The following is an 18,688-nucleotide window of genomic DNA, read 5'->3' on the forward strand; positions in this document are numbered from 1 at the left end:
TGAAAGTCACTAATATTTAATTAGCTCTTCATCCCCTCATCCATGCCTTCATCCACTTTAAAGAATGTAAACTGAAATTATAACAATGTTTTTGTTCTTTTTGCCAAACATAGAATTAACGTTCGATGTCTGTGTGTTTTGGAGTGCAACTCGAGTGCAAGGCGAAGATTATTTTGTCTGCGTTTTCCTGTTTTTTCATCGTTGTTGTTGTGAGTCCCGGTGACTGTGCACTATTTGGCTGTCTGTTGCTGACCCTGCTTACTACAAGCTTGTCCACCAACTTAATATCCCATCAGAAAAGCCTACTGAAATGACTTCCTGTAGTGCATGGGAAAACACAACCCCCTGAAGTCTGTAGATCTAATACCTTATCTTTTCCTCTTCAGATTATGCAAGCTAGTTGTTAGAGACTAGGCCATAGTAATGGACAAAATGGTCAGCTGCTCTTCAGAAGGCTCTGTTAATGCTGTCCAGTCCATCCACTTCCTAAAGAGCAGGTTGAAGCTGAAAAAACAATCTTCTGAGATGACTCTCAGAATGAATCAAAGCCAGATATTGTTAGAAAAGATGACAGAACTGGGGTTCAGCTTCCTTTGCTTTCAGTATGGGACAGTCCCTTTAGATGGTGCCTCTCTCAGCAACCCAGACTGATCTCCAATGCGCAGCTAAATCCATGATTTTGCTGATGAAAAATGATCCGTGTCTGATGTAAACATGAAAGTGATGCAATAGTTCACTGCAAAACAGCCCCGAATCGATCAATGTCTCCCAACACTGTAGCCTAACCGTTTGAAGCACAAATGATCGGTGGAAATAACAGGAAAAAGCAGACGATCTAAGAGCTTTCAGAGGAAGTCTCTCAGGCTGAGGAACTAACCTGCTGTCCATCGGCACGTGCAGCCCTCCTCTTCTCACACATGCTTTATCTTAACAGGTGTTTGGTGTTCTCGAGTCCCCCGAGTACACCGGCGTTTCTTCAGGAGTATATAGGCCCGTAATTAATGATGGCAGGGAAGAACAAACTAGCTGTCGGCATAGCAAAAGTAGTACTGTGGATCAAAAGGCAACTCCAGTGCAGGGCTATAACCCAGCTGCCATTAGTGGTCCGCAGACTGGAGCAGCACAGGTAAAGAGCCCAAACCAGTGTGTTACTCTGCCCAGAAACACACTGGTCACATGTGTCTCAATTGTTACATCAATCATCTTCAGTGGGAAGCACAAATCTGCATGCATGCCCTTGTTGATTTGGCATGGTCTTCATTTTCTCCTTTTTTTATTTATTTACCCCCCCCCCCCCCCACCTTCCTCTCACTATCCTCTCCACTGGTTTGAGGTTTCTCTACGCTGGGTTAAAATAATCAGCTTATAGTAGTTCTGGGACAAGTATTTGGAGGTTGGAATATCTGTTGATAAATAAAGCTGATGAGAGGCAAAAACATTTTTTTAATTAAAAGACAGCTGTCCACACTTTCTTCAGCAGATAAAATTCAATTGTGTTCTATTAGTTGTGTTGGTCTTTGTTTTGTGTTTCTCTCGATGTTCTGTGCTTCATCCATAATTGTGTCACAGTGAAAACTCTCAAGTCATTATTAGCACTGATGATTAAAATATATCCCAACCTCAAAAAACTGAATTTGTCCCATTATTACCTCATAAGTCATTTCACAAAACACATCAGCACCTAGCAAACCAGTCATTTCGAAGAAAATGTGTATTTTATGTAGGTGTTGTATTTGGGGCTTTTTCTTGTAGTAATATTTAATTGTATTTAGGCTTTGAACAACTCCCAGCAAATGTTACATTATAACAGCTGTGGGATTTGTAACTTTGAAAAGCTTTACAAAATTATTCAAATATTTGAAATTAAATTATTCAATAAAGAATAAGACCATTAACACAGCATAAGCGAAGGTCATTACTGGCTTTTTTCAGTTTACCCAGTGTATGAGAATTGGACTGTTCATCCACTGTGATATGGTTAATATAAATAATTGTAACCATAATCCCAAAAGCAATGAAGATTGAAAGGAAAGAAAAACGTAATGAAAACTTTAGGCATTTGACGTGGGCTGTGAAATGAATACACAATTATACTGACTAAAGATGCTGATGAGTCTCTCCCTGTGATTCCAACCTGTTAGTGACTGTGGTGTGTGTCGCTGTTGCAGGTGCGGCCAGTGGGCCCTGTGGGTCTGGTGGGCCCCAAGTGGGTCTCTCGGTGGGCCAGCCTGGCAGACAGCTACAGTGAAGGGGGACCCATAGCGGGCCTCTATGACCAGCAACCAGGAGAGCTAGCAGATGGAGGTGAGAGATCAGAGAAAACTAGTCATTGAGAATACCTTTAAGATTTTAACTTTTTTTCATGCGTTAAAGTTTTCTCTTTCCTGAATTTAGCTTTAAGCAAAAAAGTTAACAAAAACAAACACCACAACCTACATTTTTGAGTAGTGCTGAGAACTACAGCCAAAAAAAAGGCTTTGTAATGTGAATTGTGAAACTAAATTTAGTTTAAAGAAAAAACTAAAATGGTGCAGGTGATGCATGTTTTCATTGTGCTTTTTTACTGCACAGATGGAAAGATCCTTCACACAGCAATGCTTGCAAGAAGTGTGGAAACCACAGATTCTGAGGGCAGCCAGGCGATGAGAACAAGACGACTCCTTCCTCAAGTGCCACCAGCAGAGAAGGCTGAAAGTCCTACACCCAGTATTCTCATCCGGCATGACCCCTACCCTGGCTATGAGAACCCCGAGAGGGTCTCCAGCGCACCAAGGCAGCAGGAGAACATCCAGAGGCTGTGTGTGCAGGACGACTTGGACCCTGACAGTCTGAGTGATGCTAGCAGGTCAGATGATGGTTCTCTGGTAGAGAGGAGTAGAAAGCACAGAACAGGAAGGACTGCTGACAAAGCCAAACCGGAGAAACTATTTGGTGATAAAAGTGGTACTCCGCACCGATTGGAAGATAAGACAGCTCCTTCAACAAGATCTACATCCTTCTATATTGGGTCAGAAGAGAGACATTCCAAACCCGATGTTGGACACAGTCCTGTCTCATCTCATGCCGAGAGAGATCCGGACATCTCCTCCAAGCCCTTCGCAACAACAGTTTTGATAAAGCCCTTGAACAGCCATGACACACGAAAACCAGTCAAATCCACCACCCATAAAAGTCACACCCAGGAGAAAGAGGCCCTTCCTGCAAAGGAGCTCTCAATTTCATTTGTCAGACAGGAAAGCTTCACCAAAGACCGGCCAAGCGATGACGTCCCAATCAACAAGCTTCCTCACATATCCAGCCACCCGGCTCTGAAGGACCTAGATGCAGGGGATGCTTTCAGAGCAGACTGTAGCCAGGACACGCAAGCAATCCTTAAGGAGACGGAAAATGCCCTGGCTGCTTTAGAGGCCAAGTTCCAGGCTCAGGAGCACGTGAGAGGCCAGAAGCATGAGGCGTCTTCTCGCATGGAAGACTCCTTGTCCGGTGAGTCGGATGTGGACACAGCCAGCACAGTAAGCTTGGTAAGCAACAAAAATGCCCCTACCACAGCACCCAAGAAGCGGTTGGTCATCAGCAGCCTCCAGAAAGAGAAATCGTCCTCCAGCCCTTCTATCCAAGACCAGGGAAGGCAGCCCACGGCACGGGAGAGACTTTCGGAGAAGCGCCGGACCCACTTGACGGACAACTCCAGCAAGGCAGAGCTGACCAAACGGTTCCAATTGCGACGAAGTACAGGGAATCGGGGATCCCTGGACTTCACAGAAGACCTTCAGAGTCACAGCCTGCCCTACTGGCCTGATACAGTCTCTTCGGACCACGAGTCCAGTTCCCGGCCAACCACGCGCAAAAAGCTCACCACCCAGCTGCAGAAGGAAGACTCCAGTAAATCCAGTAAGGGGATGGTCTTCCAGGCTCTCACCCGTTCAAACAGCCTGTCTGCCCCGCGGCCAACCAGGGCCTCTATGCTACGGCGGGCCCGGCTGGGAGAGGCTTCAGATAACGAGGGTACCGAGACGGACAAGGGCTCAGATGTTAACGCGCCAACCAAATCTCAGGCGGACAGCAAAAAGCTCTCCCGCCTCGACATTCTGGCCATGCCTCGCAAGAGAACAGGATCCTTCACTGCGCCCAGCGACACAGAGTCTTCAGCGCCCAGGTCGGGGTTCTCCAACCGCAGCATTGAGGCCAGCACCACTGTCCGCAAGGCATCCGTCCCAGACCCCAAGCCCGGGGCCAGGAGGGCTACTGCAACCACCGCAAAGCAGCCAATCAGCAGGGCACGCTCCAGCAGCGCCAAATACTCCAGTATGTCCAGTGAGTAAGAGAAAGCGCTAACCCCTTTCCTCACACAGGCTGCAGCGAGAGATTGGTCGTCTTTTGTTGTTCTTGCCTTATGCTAATTTATTGTTTACATATTTAAGAGTGACAGTTGAAAGGAGAACTGTACACAGCCAGACCACCCTGGAGTCCTTGTAACCTTGTAAAGGTATATCAGTACTGAAAAAGTACTGCAGTACTAGAGTTTTGAAAACGGTACTGAAAATGTATACTTTATTATGTGAATGACAATTTGATCTGGCTAACAAGCATCTGTCTCTTTAAGAAGAACGCTGACAGTAGTGATGTAGAGCTACTGGCGTGTAAAAAGCGCAGACTCTAAGGAGCTCTAAACAAAATGGCAAATCAATTATTTAATGATAAGCATTTTGTATTTGGAAAACAAAAAAAGTCTACTGTCCATCAAGTATTTTAGAGTTTTCAAGCAGTGTGTTCAAGCTTGTAAAGGTAAGATTGAAAAAGTAATGGCTTACAAGCCTACTCCTTTGTAAGGCATAGTTTTTGCTCTTCAAAATGAATTGGTTTGGTCACATTAGTGATTAACATCTCTTGAGAATTTCCTACAGAACGGCCAGTGGTAACTGCTACTGTGGAAACCTAGGCATTCATTCATTTCAGCCTAATTTCTTTGTTTATTGGAAACACTCATTTTCTAAGGTCATTCTTTTGGAATGGTCTCCCCAGCATTTAAAAAAGTAAATAGTAAACAAAATGTATCAGTCAAAATAATATGTGAAAGATATAATATAGAGTGATTTATTTTTTTAAAAGCTGGAAGATACCTTTGTGCAGGACAGGATACTAACACCTTAACTCAGAAGCACTTGGAAGAAAGTTGAAAATAAACCACGACACTTTAACTAATTGAGCCACTGGGTCACTTGGACTGTTTTAACAATATATATCTTCTATCAGTTCAAATTCAGTTGGGGTTCTCTGATTTAATGGATTGATTTTTTTTGACTGTAGTTTTAGTTGGGGATATTCTTACATTGCTTTACCAAAGACTGAAGTGCTCATGTGAGGTGGAATTATTCACAGACTCTGAATGGTTCATTGTTACATTGTAGACAATTATTCTGGACTGAAACTGTATAATTGAAATACCTTAAAATTGAATATTAATACTCAATGAGCACTTCAGTTCAAGGTTTGCAAAAGGTCCTTTCTCTGCAACTCTAACCCTACAGGAGACTGGTGTTCTGGTCTTGCAGTTTTCTCTCATGTCCTTTCTTCTCTTCTTTATTCACCTTCACAACCACCCCCCACATCCCAAAAACCAATTCATTTCGGAAGGCTCCAGGCGGCGACAGAAGGGCTCAGATTACACTTCCACGTCAGACGAGGAGTACGACTCCAACCACAGCTCCCCTAAACACAAACGCTCCCATGCTTCAACAGCCACTCAGACTCCCAGGGCCCAGGCCGCCGCCTCGGGGAGACAGAAGCACAGTTCCAGAGAAACTGAGGAAGAGGAGGAGGACAACGATGCAGACCCCTATCAGCACTGGTCTACACACAGCGCCGAGATTGCAAGGTACTGTGGAACAAGATACGGACAATGTATAGCACACATCTTTAACAACAAATTGCAGAATAATGGCATTTTTAATGGATTTCCTATTGCCATCACCTGTATTTGTTTGAATACTATTTCATGCAGTCCTACTGTGTGTGCAGGTGGGTCATCTTAAGCTGGCAGGGCTGTGTGTGTGTGTTTGGACACAGAGGCAATTTGTGTTTCATCCTCTTCAGGCTAAGTCAGGACCTGGCCAAAGATCTGGCAATCTTGGCCAGGGAAATCCACGACGTGGCTGGGGACGCTGACTCTCAGAGCTCCTCGGGAACTGGGCCCAGCACCTCCCTCAGCTCCGTACCCAACACCCCCGCCTCCACCATCTCGGCCAGAGAGGAGGTACAGCCGTGGTGCTTCCTCACTGCTGTGGTGCCATCACACCTCCATCTATCAGTGTTTTTTAAATATGCAAAGCAATGTACATCCCGCCTGCTTCCATTCTAAGTTTAAATACAACTGAACTCACTTTTAGTTTAATTATTAAATAAAAAGGAAAATACAAATCTATCATATTTTTCCAAGATTATTCAATTGCACGCACAAGGTACTAAATCATAGATATTGAGAACGAGATACTAAAATTGGTCCCACGATTTATGTAAATCATGTGCAAGAGATAGTAAATCATTCCCAGGAGATTTTGATTTCTCTCACCTCTCTTTCCGGGCTCCGTGGTGATCAGATTATTTTTAACTGAGTATAATTGAGTGCAGTCCCTTTCAGTTACCATACCTTGACATTTGCTGCATGAGATATGATGAAGTACTTTAAGCAATGTGGGTTCTGTGAGAGCAAGATCTTTCTAGTTTCACTTTTTGCCGGAAACTCTGAGAAGCAGAGGTCAATATTAGTCATGTACAGAAACTCAAGACAGTGGAAACATTAGATCAGCTAGAGGTAATTTAATTATTTATTCATGTATTTATTTTAACAGTTTTGCACAGTGTGTTAGCAATGGGTAGAAATGCCCTCGTGCTTACAGCCACAGCTATCACCAAAGATAGTGTTTGATACATTTAACTTGTGGGATGCCTGGTTCATGTTGATTTATTCTTTTCTCTCCTTATGTACAGAAAGCATTCTCATCTTCCCGTGCAGTCCGCTCATCTCAGGTGCATAATCCATTATACTTTCTTGCTTCATCTCTTTCCTTCAGTCATCTTCATTCCTAAACATTTTAGGTACGCATTTTCCAAAGATAATAAAATAGACAGTTTTCTCAACCAGAATTTATGAAGCCACTAATGCCTCTTTTCCATTGGTATATCCGAGCTGTGCCAGAACCAAGCCCAGCTGGCCTTTTTATTTTTTATTAAATGGAAGTGAAAACCAACTGGCCCGTCTACCAAACTGTAATAGTGAAGCTGCAAAGGCATCAATTTAAAACATTCTCAAATGTAACAAAACAATACACTGAAAGTCTACTTACATAATAATTATGTATAAATATATCGATCCATATATAACATTGTGAAAATATTAGCATTTAACAGGAGAGTCTAAAACACTTAATGTAGAAATTGCTTAACATGAATTATTGTACATAAAATGTAACCATTATATCAAACTTCACAAATTACAAGACTGACATCATCAAGACTGATACACTGAAGATTTGTTTAAAGTGATATAAAAATCATAAGTATGTTGTGTAGCCAAGCGTGTATTGTGCTTAAGGTCGAATGCGCTTATGTGGTTTACTATACTGGGGTTAACATGAAGTTTATATTGATTGTTAAGTCAAATTGATTATTGACAATAATAATTATCTTGTAAGTAGGCTACAATAAACCATATAAGCACGGATTATATGCACGTCCTTATTAGATTGTTAGCCAACGTACCTTCATGTGCTTAAACATAACCATTACTCAACGTTTGTAATCCTAATGTTACTAACAAAAGGATAACAAACATTAAGTAATGGTTATGTTTAAGCACATGAAGGTACGTTATGCAATACATAAGCCTTTTGGACTCTCGCTTTTGACTTTGTACAATAAAATACAGATCAAATCTCATTAAAACTAAAATATATCCAAATCCCAGCCCGTGGTCAATAGTAACATGTACTCTTTCAATACAATGACATTTCAGTCCAATTAAATATTCTGATCTTCCCTTGTAGGTGGATTTGAACTGTATTATTAGTTTACTTGTACGAATAATTGTGTTTGAAGAATCCATTAAAAACTTGTCCATCCAACATTGCGAGAGAGTAGACTACCTCACAGTTTATGACTTGTAAAACATCTACTCAACATAGGGGGTGAAGGGAAGGTTATACATTTTCTAAGCTTAGCTTTTTCAAAAGCTGTGTTGCAGAATGCAGATGTTTGGATTTATCCTTGTTACCATGGTTTAATTTGTGATTAAATAGCTATCAGCATTTATTGTTATGAATAAATAAACGTATACATCGTGAGAGGCAATAGACCGAATTAAAAAAATTATTGGATGTTGGAGGTTAAAGACCTAACTTACAGTTGAAGGCTATCACTCGAAACGCTAACAAATTAATTTAAACTCATTGTGTAGATCAATCCTATGATTCTTTTACCAGTATATAAATAGTAGTAGTAGTAGTCTGTTAAGTATTTGTAATGTATTTAGACCTAGTAATCATGTAGGCTGATGCTACATAAAGACTCCTCCCCTGGCACGAATCGGCATCAGCCTGGTTCTGGCATGGCTCGTATATGCCAGTGGAAAAGGAGTATAAGGATCTTGTAGACTGCCTATTACATAGCTTTGCTGAGCTCTTGTTGCTGTCAGTTTTATTTTCATTTCTAAGCTCAGTGCCTTATAAAAGTGTTCTTTGACTTCCTTAAATATTCTTAAACTTTGATATCAACATGGTTTTATTGAGTGTCATAAAATCATCACTCTATTGTGTCTCCTTGGCTTTCAGTTGGTCCAACACATTCCAGAGGCCAGTTTGAACTTCCAGAAAGTTCCACCTGGTTCAGCTGGTGTGAAGAAAGAACTTGACCAGAACATGAACGACCAAGACCTCAACTCCAAGCGCCGAATATGGAACAGAGAAGAGGTTATTCATCTCATTTGCCTCGGTGTGAAACTCCCTGTTTGTACCATGTACTATCCTGAAAGAAAATTAGGTTCTTGATTCATGATTAGAATTGGACTGTCCATATGAGTAATTAATTAATCATGTTAAGTAATCTCTTACAGTGGCCAAAAGATGTGATCAGATCTTTTATTTTGGAGCTTCCATGATGGGAGTGGAAAAGTTCAGGGAGATATGTGATGTTGCGATAAGGAAAGTAAAGGCAGTTTTTTTTTTTTTTCAGGTAATTTTGGACAATCTGATGCTCAATCCTGTTTCTCAGCTCTCTCAAGCCATCCGGGAGAACACAGAGCAGCTGGCGGAAAAAATGAAGTGAGAATTAACCTTACAGTGCTCTCTGCACACATGCAACCAGAGATTTACATTTAAGGTCAAATAAAGCCAGTGTCGCATTTACCGCATCACAGTCTAAACAAAAAAAAAACATTTTCTATGGTGCACCTAAGGTTGCCAACTTTCTATCATCCAAACATGTGACAGAAGGCGGGGTGACAAGACAGTGTGGGTATCTGTTGTTTGGATGTAAATCAACACATACTGTTGATGACATGTTATAGAAACTACACACACATTCTGTATGTGCAGATCTATATTGTCTTTCTATAGTTGGCTAGAGACTTAACACCACCATAGACACTTTTTGTGCATCTTTTGCCATTCAAAAGTAAATCTATGTGAATTTCTACTGCATATCCATTCTTATGTGTTACTAATAGGGGTGTAACCATTCACTGATGCGAATCAATACACTGGTTCAGCTGTTTGAGATATGACTGCACTGACGATATGACTGATGATATATTTATTAGTGAACCGGTCAAATATTGATCCGCTTGTCACAATCTGGCCAACAAACCGATACAGCAATTACAAATCGGAGTCTCCACTGGAATCACTGTAAACGGACTGACTGAGAACTCGGGCAGAAAGATTCCAAAATGGACAGGCACAGCTCACGCTTATAGCAAAAATACCACAGTGATTTCGCATTCATTTGTATTTGTTTGACTTTGATTTTCAGCTTTTTTTTGACAGCGTCTGCTATTCACCCCCCCAAAAAAAAAATCCCTACAACATACACACTTAGCTCTTCTAAATGTACAGTACAGTAATTGAAACTAGTGGAGAGTTTAATACACTGCGGTTTTATTAAAAATGCATCGCAAACATATTAATACAAATCTGAGAAGAAACAACGAAAATTCATTCAGATTCAGAAGCCAAAATGTTGATTACAACATCAATTCCACACAAAATCTTCAGGGTTGAACTCTTATAGTCCTACATGTATTCAGTCTTGTTTTCCTTTTGAGAACTTCAAAATATAAATTTGTAGACTTGTACTTTGCTATGTGTTAAATTGGCTGTCATAATAATTGATTGGGAAATAGTCAGTTTGTATATTTCTATCCCTTAGTTGGATAATGTGAATTTAATTATTTTAAATGTATTTCTAAATACAACCACTTTGAATTGAACCGAATCGCATTGTATCGAATTGAATCGTACTGAATTGCATCGAATTGACTCAAAGCTGAATCGAATTGTATTGAATTGTTAATTTTTCTAACCGTATCTTTCCTGTATCGTACCGGTGATGGTGTATCTAGATCGAATCGTCAGAGAGGGAAAGATACACACACCCCTAGTTACGAAATAGTTGAATTAAATACATATATGGCATTTCAGCTCTAAACTGCTCAAAATGAATGAGCTATAAATATTTCTCCAATCGCCGACCCGCAGTTTATACAGTAGGTTATACTGAATATAATATAGCCCACAATCTGGTCTTTGTAATACAGTTAGTAATTGTGAAAGATTTATAATCATGTTGATTGGTGAAACACACAATTTTCTACACATCATATATTCATTATTATCATTATGTATTGTATAAGATTTCCAGATGATATAGCTCTCATCTGTCTATCCTGATCTGCTCTGCAAGTTTCTAACTTTCCTTTGGAATTCAATCTTGATCACATTGCAAACCCAGGTCTCACCTGTTTGATCATGAATGCTAATTCTTTTGTATTAGGTGTAAGGCTGGCGACAGGTTGACTGGTGCACAAAATTTATGTTTCCTTACATCATTTCATTGTCATAATGCACTCAGGTGTTCATTCCGTCCTCGGAAGATAAAGTACGTTTTATTTTCCTTCCACAAAATTGCTAAGCATGAAATAAGTGGGCAGTTCGTGGGACAAAATGTGAATTACATGCATGAAATGTGCATTTCGAGGGGCAGAATACTCATTATGTGCACGAAATTATGAATAACACAAATGGTGCCCCATAGATTTGAGAGAGTTTTGTGGATGAGGAGATGCATTTTAAACACTTTCATCACATCACCACATCGTTTCTCTGACCTGCTGCAGCACCTACATCCAGACACCGTACACCAGTCGCCCCAGCACTGAGCGATTGGCCAAGGCTCTTAGAAACTTCCTGCTCAACAAGTCAGCACTTGCTTGATGCACAGGACCGCAGAGACGCGTGATGCGCTGTTGAGATTTCAGGGGAGTGCACGTCAGCTCCTCTTCGAGCTACGCTTACCCAGAAACCTCTGCTCATCGTCGCTACACAGAGACGCGTATCTCCACAGAGGCATAAATCGGGCTTATTCAATAAGTACCATGTGTTTTTAAAGTTTTTAAGTACTTTTTCAATTTCCTCTATAATTGTTTAAGGAAAATATAAAGTGCTTTAACACTCAATTGACTATAATATGTGGTTTAATTTTTTCAATACGATAATTGTTGCTGCCCAGGCTTCTGTTGGAACTTCTTTCTTACTTTTATATTATGTACGAACTGTCAAATCAGGATCTGCTTTTTGTTTTCTTCCTCCTCAGGATTCTGTTCCATAACAAGGCTGGAAGCTGGGAGGAAATTGAAGCGAAAATCAACTCTGAAAATGAAGTCCCGATCCTCAAAACATCTAACAAGGTTTCCATCCTTTTGCTGAATGTAGCTTGAAATTTTGAATAAATTACAATTTCCACCAAAAAAATACACAAAAAATGAACCCATTGGAAATCTGGTCATAAGTTAACATAAGTTGTTTTGTAACAAAAAAAATGTTAGCCAAGTGTTCTCCTGTGTAACCACTCCTCTATCATGTTTTAGGAAATCTCCTCTATTCTGAAGGAACTAAGACGAGTTCAGAAACAATTGGAAGGTCAGTGCAGTTAATATATTTGACCCTATAATGCTTTATTATTGTTGGCTGTTTTTTGAATTTCCTGATCTTTCTATCACGGGAATTTGATAACATGTTTCACTAATTGACTCTTGTGTGAAATGCATGCTTTGCACAATGGTAACATTATCTTCAACATTAGGGTGATGCAAAACATGGGTTATAGCTTTAGATCTAAAGTTTTTTTTTTAATTAACCTTTCCTGCCAAAGAATGTTGAAGAAAAAAATAAAAATGCAAAGCATTTTTGGAAGACAGAATATATTATTTAAGGTCTGTAATGCCCATTTGCTGTTCAGACTGTAAAAAACAGCAGTGTCAGTGTTTCTCTTAGCAAACAAGTGTCCATTGCTTGTCTGCAGAACCGAGTTGCAAGGCAACCCTTCAGCTAGGCAGGTTATAAAATATTTTTTAAATAGGTTTCATTTTCAAGTGTTTCCACCTGACAAACTAATTTGCTGTAGCATTTGAGAAAAAACATAGGAAAGGTTACGAACGAGAAGAGACTGTTTGACCCATCTTGCTTGTTTGTAGGCAGTAGCCTAAGGATCCCAGAATTTATTTCGAAAGTGAGACGGATTCTTTTTTTCTGCTTCCTTTTAGTCATCAATACTATCATTGATCCCAGCGCTAACCCAGAGCTAGGGGGCAGACCCATCCCCGGCACAGCCCCTGTGGCAGCTGCGAAAGGCAGAACTGCAGCCAAGGAATTGAGACTCCCAGCCCCGCTTCACAGCACCGGCCAGCAGGGAGGGGGCAGCAACGCCAACGAACGGGCAAAGAAAGCGGGCACTGAGGAGGAGAGCTGTGTGGTCTAATCGTACGCGAGATGTCTGTGTTGTGAATGAATGGCTGTGGATGGAAATGTGACCAAGCGTGTTGCTTTAGAAGCTGCTGACACATTGCACAAAACAAGAAAATTTACAACCTTCCCCCCAACACACACACACACACACACACACACACACAATAGCTTGCTTTTATGAGTGGATTGTAAAACATACAATGTACGTATGCCTGGTTTTTTAATCTATCACTGTGGAGCAGCATCTATTTATGCAGCATTGAGGCCAGGTTGCCAAGGAAGAGCTGGTGGGTTCAGGGTCAACAGGTCCTGTCAGGCAGCAGGTCATTGTGTGCATCTTTTGGTTTCTGTTGTTGTCGTTTTGTTTTTCTATATAAACGCAACACAGAACAAGCACTCTTTTGCCATCACCATATCAGAGCCTCAACTATCGCAATGCTGCGACTATAGTTCTCCCAAGTGGTTTAATAACTCCCAGGCACTATCAAAAAATGTATCGATACCAATATCCACAGTGGTCGGCCTAGAAGGACAGTTGCCATATCTAATGTTTTGACTAATTTCCAGATGTTTTCACTATAAATTAATAATGGGTTCAAGAAATTAGAGCGTGCTCCCTAAGTGTTATTTTCATTTTGATCATTATCTCACTTATTTTTTTAAGTTTGTGTTAGAGGTGCTTATCAATCTGACGCTCTGATGCGGAGTGGGGGTGAGAAGCTGCTAATACAGTCTTGATCTCACAATGGGAAAAGATACGGAGCGGTTCAGTTTATGCTTCATGTCTTTTATGTTTTCAGATAGGTGGGGATAATGCAATGCTGGTGGCAGCTCAGGAAATCCACAAAGAAATATCAGGATTTCCTTTCCTCTTGAATCCTTTACAATTTGACATATCACAAGTATTCTCTTTATGAATTAGGTTAGACTTCAGTATAACTCTTCGCTCTTTCTGGGGTAAAGTGGGCATCGAGAAATCTTACACTTCACTTCACACTTCACAAATTCCCTCTAGCTTCAAAAATTGTGAACTTAAGGTATTTTGTCATGTACTTAAGAGGCTGAACACCAAGAATAGCTGTAAGGTTGAAATCGTTAATTTCTGATGAAGTTCTAGCTACATTGTGGATTATTTTCTCTGATGAAGCAGAGAGCATATACTGCAACTACTGCAAACTGGATTTATGGACAAGATTTGTAAACTGTTTGAAAGATTGTAAGACATTGCATTGTTACTTTTATTGGGAACACTGTATGCCTACAATTCTCAGAAATTAAGGCCTAGTTGTTTTCAAGAAGCTGCCAAAAAAGAAACTGACTGAAGGCTTTATTATATAGTTAACTGCCTTGTCTCTCAGTACCTCTACAGCCTTGTAAGCAAACAATTGAAATTACTTGTTTATTAAAAATAGTCTGTTTAAAAAGGGTGAATTTAAAGCCCAAACCAAGTTCCTGTTCAGACTCAGTCAGTGTGGTTTATGAACCAATATGCAGTTTCCTTTTGTCACCAATGAATCCAACAAAGAAAAAAAGATGATTCTCAATTTCTGTAACACCCATTGACGTGAGAATAGGGGGAGATATATTTAGTGGTTCTGCTCTGTTTGCTGTTGGCAAAAGTCTCATGAACTGTTCAAACCACTCAACCGTCTGTATAACGAGGGCCCTGTGTTTTGCGCAATCTGGCCATTAATTGCAATGGTAAATTGTGCAAAACACAGGGCACTACGTCTAAACTTTAACTGTACTTGAGATACTACTGCAGTGAAGTACCAACCTTGTGTGCTTTGCTGCTCGACAAAAAATAATAAAAGTAGTTTCAGTATAATTCTTTAGGCAGAGGGAGAACCTTACAAGCTGTGTTATTAGTAGCTGGAACAAGTATATGAGAATTGTATATTGAACATGTCTGTTAATTAAAGCATTCATCTGTGGAGCTGTGAGTTGGCCATCAAATTAGCATTTATTCTCAAAGTCTGTTCTGTTCAAATCTCTGGTTCCACCATCAAAACATTTTCAGATTCACGAAAGGAAACCCTTCACTTCATGCCACTTAAAATTAAAAAGCGTTCAAGGACGTATCCTAGAAAGTTCAGCAATTATTCTCCTTGTGTATCTTTCCACAGAAGCAAGAAGGGATTGGTATTGTGTAAGGCATGTGTTCAGGAGTCCAACAGCAAAAAAGTGTTCCTAAAAGCTTTAAAACAGGGTAGTATTTTTTCGTCATTGCTTGTGTTTACCTTTTAAATGTATCAAAGTACACCAATCGTATTGATTTGATTCAGTGTCATGGCATTCAGTTAGATTATCAATTAATTTTATAAGTGTGCGCTGTTCTCATACACCAATGTGTTTGAATGTTTCCTCTCCGCATAATGATGGTCCAGAGACTCATCTCCTCTGACTGCGCTCAGTCCAGCACTTGTCCTTTATTGGAAACATCACCCACCAGTAGCACTAAGCCAAAGAGTGCGATGCTCTCCATTGTGCATTCGCCTTAATCTGAGCAGTATTCCTGGTAGCTGGAAACCATTGCTTTTCTATGTGGGATTATTTTTATCATAGCCACCCTGTGCTCCTAGAAATAACTCCGGCTTGTGTGATGTATGTATTGTTGCAGGAGTGTAATATCTGAAAGTATTAAGTTGCCAATTCATTTGACTCGTGCTATGAGAAGAGAGCTTGTTGTCTTGGTAAATGCCCCCACCCCCACTTCTTTCTACACAGAAAAGGAATGACAGCTTCCACTGAGTTTTAAGCCATTTCAAGTTTCACGGTGCAAATTCCAGTTTGAATCTGAAAGTGTTGGCAGAGTACAAGTGTGGGTTGAATTGACGATGAAACCTGACTGGCTGTATCAATGGACGTTTTTCTTGTTTATCCTTGTACTGTGATTAATGTATGTATATAGAAAAAGATCTTCTCTATATTTAACCCCTCCCCATTTGTCTGCACTACAGTAGAAAGCCACTGTGTCCATTAGGTGTTGTGTACACAGTTGACTAGGTGTTCGATGTTCTTTTGGACTGCAAGGAAGGAGGCGAGGGGGCTGGGGGGGGGGAGATTGTATATGATGAATGCTGTAGAGAGGAGAAGAAAAATCTAAGCTAAAGACTATTTTGTGGAAACGCTGATTTAGTTTCTTTAGGAAATACCGAAGTCTTTTCGATCGTTCACCAAATGTGCACTTTCATCTGACGAGAGACCGTATGGGTAGACTTGCTGTGAGAGCAGCTGAGAATCCTTGAATGCTAAGGGGGCTTTCATCAGGACTTTAACCGCTACACTGTTAGTAATAGGTGGGCTGTTTAGGAAACGTGTACTTTGCAAAGTTTTCACAATGTAACCTGTAACTCAGAACCTGTGTTAGTTGTATATTTTCAACAGTTTGGCCAGGGTGCACACTGGAGTTTGTTAGTTATTTTTCTTTAAATATGATTATTTATTTATTTATTTACGGTGCAAGTCTCCAGGAATGTATACGGTTACATCATTACATGGTGACCTATAGACTGAGACTGTGCTCTCTTGTGGCTGTCTTAACAACTGATTGCTGTGATATTGCTGCTGCTGCTGCTGTTAATATGTGATGTCATCTCTAGGTCATACTTTGTTTTGGTTTCTTCTCTGCATGTGACACAAATTAATGCTGTATACAGAAGAAGAGGGGGGGGGGGGCAAAGGACTCATTATTGCATCACTTGAATTCAAATTACCCGGCCAGTGTGGGTCGGCGGTCTGGTCTTGACTGCAGTGTATCAGTTTTGTCACTCCTTTGATTTTGTTTTCCTCCACAGAAGCTGTACATTTTTTGTCATTTTAAGTTCTTCCAGAATTTGTGTTGTTGTTTTGGATGTTATTATTATTGATATAATTTGAGGTGTTCATCTGTTCAAAGAGGTTATACATATCATTTGATGCATCATTTTAGTAAACCTTTTGATTTTATCGTGACTGATTTTTTTGATTTTTAATAAAATGCTCTCAATCATTGACTTCAGTTGTCTCTCTGGTATTTATGACATTACTTTAATAAATTATGTAGTGAAGTTTGTTGATCTGTTTGTTTGCTTGTTTTTAATTAATTTTTTTACTCTCCAACTCTCTATAAACAACTGGATCTACTATTTGAACAATAGCGTCACCAATTAAACAGTCACTGCAAAACACCCATATCCTCACCAGCACATAATCTTGCATAACATAACCCTGCACAACGCTGTTCACATCCTCCACTGGAAGATCACGATCAAACAGTTATTTTAACAAGGGATCAGCACTCTGCTCCCTCAACAAACCACTACAAGACACAGACAAAGGATAATCGTTCAGCAAAGTTTTACACTGTGAGGTCCAGTTTCTCAACAGATTTGGGTATAGGCTCAGCACAGGGGCACCACTAAGGCAAAGATGCATCAGACCATACACGTCCCCCAGCTAAATTATTACCTAGAATGATGTCAACACCTTCAATGGGCAAGAAGGGCGCAAGCCTGCTACTGCTCATTCCTGGAAAACCACACTGAAACAGGTTATAGCATACCATTTTTGAAACAAGGACCTTCAGACCTACACATTGAAACATTTCATGAGCATTTTGACCCATTTTGAACTAATTGCAGGAAAATCTGGGGCTTCCATATTGCAACCCAGAGTGAATTGCAATAATACTTTGTGTGGCTTTCAACTTCCAAACTACACACCCCAGCAAGATAGCAAGTATAATCTGTGCAATTTAAAGCATGTTAAGATCATTTCAGACAAATCTGGGAAGAAGCATATTTCATGCCCACATGGTAGCCCTCTCAACATGACACTTTGTGCAGTGTACGCCTTAAAAACTACACAACCCAGCAAGATAGGAGCCATCATTCCTGAAAGAGGAGGTCCAGAGCTAACTATTAAAGTATAATCTGTGCAATTTGCATTCAGGTGCAAACTGATTCACAGAATGCGCTCAGTCCCTGTCTCTTTCTGTCATGACAATAAAACACCAAAACCTGGGGCTACTGACGCCAGACTTGCCCTCCAATGGATCCTCATTAAAGGATTTAAAGTGCACACATTCCAAATACAGGGCCTCGAAAGAGTCCCGTATTGTCATTTTTCACCACTACTTCACCGAGTCAGGAGTGGGTAATTTGCAGGCCTGCCGCCTTCCTTGGATGTGGTAGCCAATTCTCAGGTTCTCTCTCCGGAATTGAACCCTGATTCCCCGTTACCTGCGGTCACCATGGAAGGCACAGAAAGTCAAAGGAACCCATTCAGTTAAACAAGCGGTTTTCAAACTGGTCCTGGAGTACCCCCTGCCCTGCTGGTTTTTGTTCCAACCTTGGTCTTAATTACTTAATTGAATGGTATATTGCTTTGTTAGGTCAATTAAAGATTAAATTAAGCAATTAAGAACTCAAAAACCAGCAGGGCAAAGGGTACTCCAGGACCGGTTTGAAAACAACTGAGTTAAACCATTTTTATTTTTCATTGAAAGAATTGGGAACATAAGTGCAACAATTGCAAGTGCGACAGACAATAAGGAACATAACCACATGTTTTATAAGTAAATACAAAGAGTGCAATCTGTTTTACTCTATAACACTTGAACTGCTCAGTATTTTAGCACACCTTGGTGAGAAGGACACACAATGGCATTGGTTCCAGTCAGACCTCTGAAAAGG

General features: G+C 40.4%; 1 protein-coding gene across 5 annotated transcripts in view; it reads left to right on the forward strand.

Annotated features, from left to right (window-relative positions):
• The window catches only part of cep170ba (centrosomal protein 170Ba), a 53,542-nt gene extending 36,534 nt beyond the window's left edge, over window positions 1–17,008 (forward strand). The window contains exons 10-20 of one of the 5 annotated variants that reach the window (XM_066694274.1): window positions 935–1,126; window positions 2,169–2,304; window positions 2,572–4,314; window positions 5,635–5,875; window positions 6,094–6,253; window positions 6,988–7,026; window positions 8,826–8,963; window positions 9,226–9,314; window positions 11,863–11,956; window positions 12,137–12,188; window positions 12,812–17,008. In XM_066694274.1, coding sequence (XP_066550371.1) covers window positions 935–1,126; window positions 2,169–2,304; window positions 2,572–4,314; window positions 5,635–5,875; window positions 6,094–6,253; window positions 6,988–7,026; window positions 8,826–8,963; window positions 9,226–9,314; window positions 11,863–11,956; window positions 12,137–12,188; window positions 12,812–13,026 — 3,099 coding nt within the window. In that variant the 3' untranslated portion in view covers window positions 13,027–17,008. The remainder of the gene's footprint in view (window positions 1–934; window positions 1,127–2,168; window positions 2,305–2,571; window positions 4,315–5,634; window positions 5,876–6,093; window positions 6,254–6,987; window positions 7,027–8,825; window positions 8,964–9,225; window positions 9,315–11,862; window positions 11,957–12,136; window positions 12,189–12,811) is intronic. The other 4 variants (XM_066694278.1, XM_066694275.1, XM_066694279.1 and 1 more) reach the window with 4 other exon arrangements.
• Window positions 17,009–18,688: the final 1,680 nt, after the last annotated feature.

Source organism: Amia ocellicauda, chromosome 21 (genome assembly GCF_036373705.1).
Source record: "Amia ocellicauda isolate fAmiCal2 chromosome 21, fAmiCal2.hap1, whole genome shotgun sequence".
Lineage (NCBI taxonomy): Eukaryota > Metazoa > Chordata > Actinopteri > Amiiformes > Amiidae > Amia > Amia ocellicauda.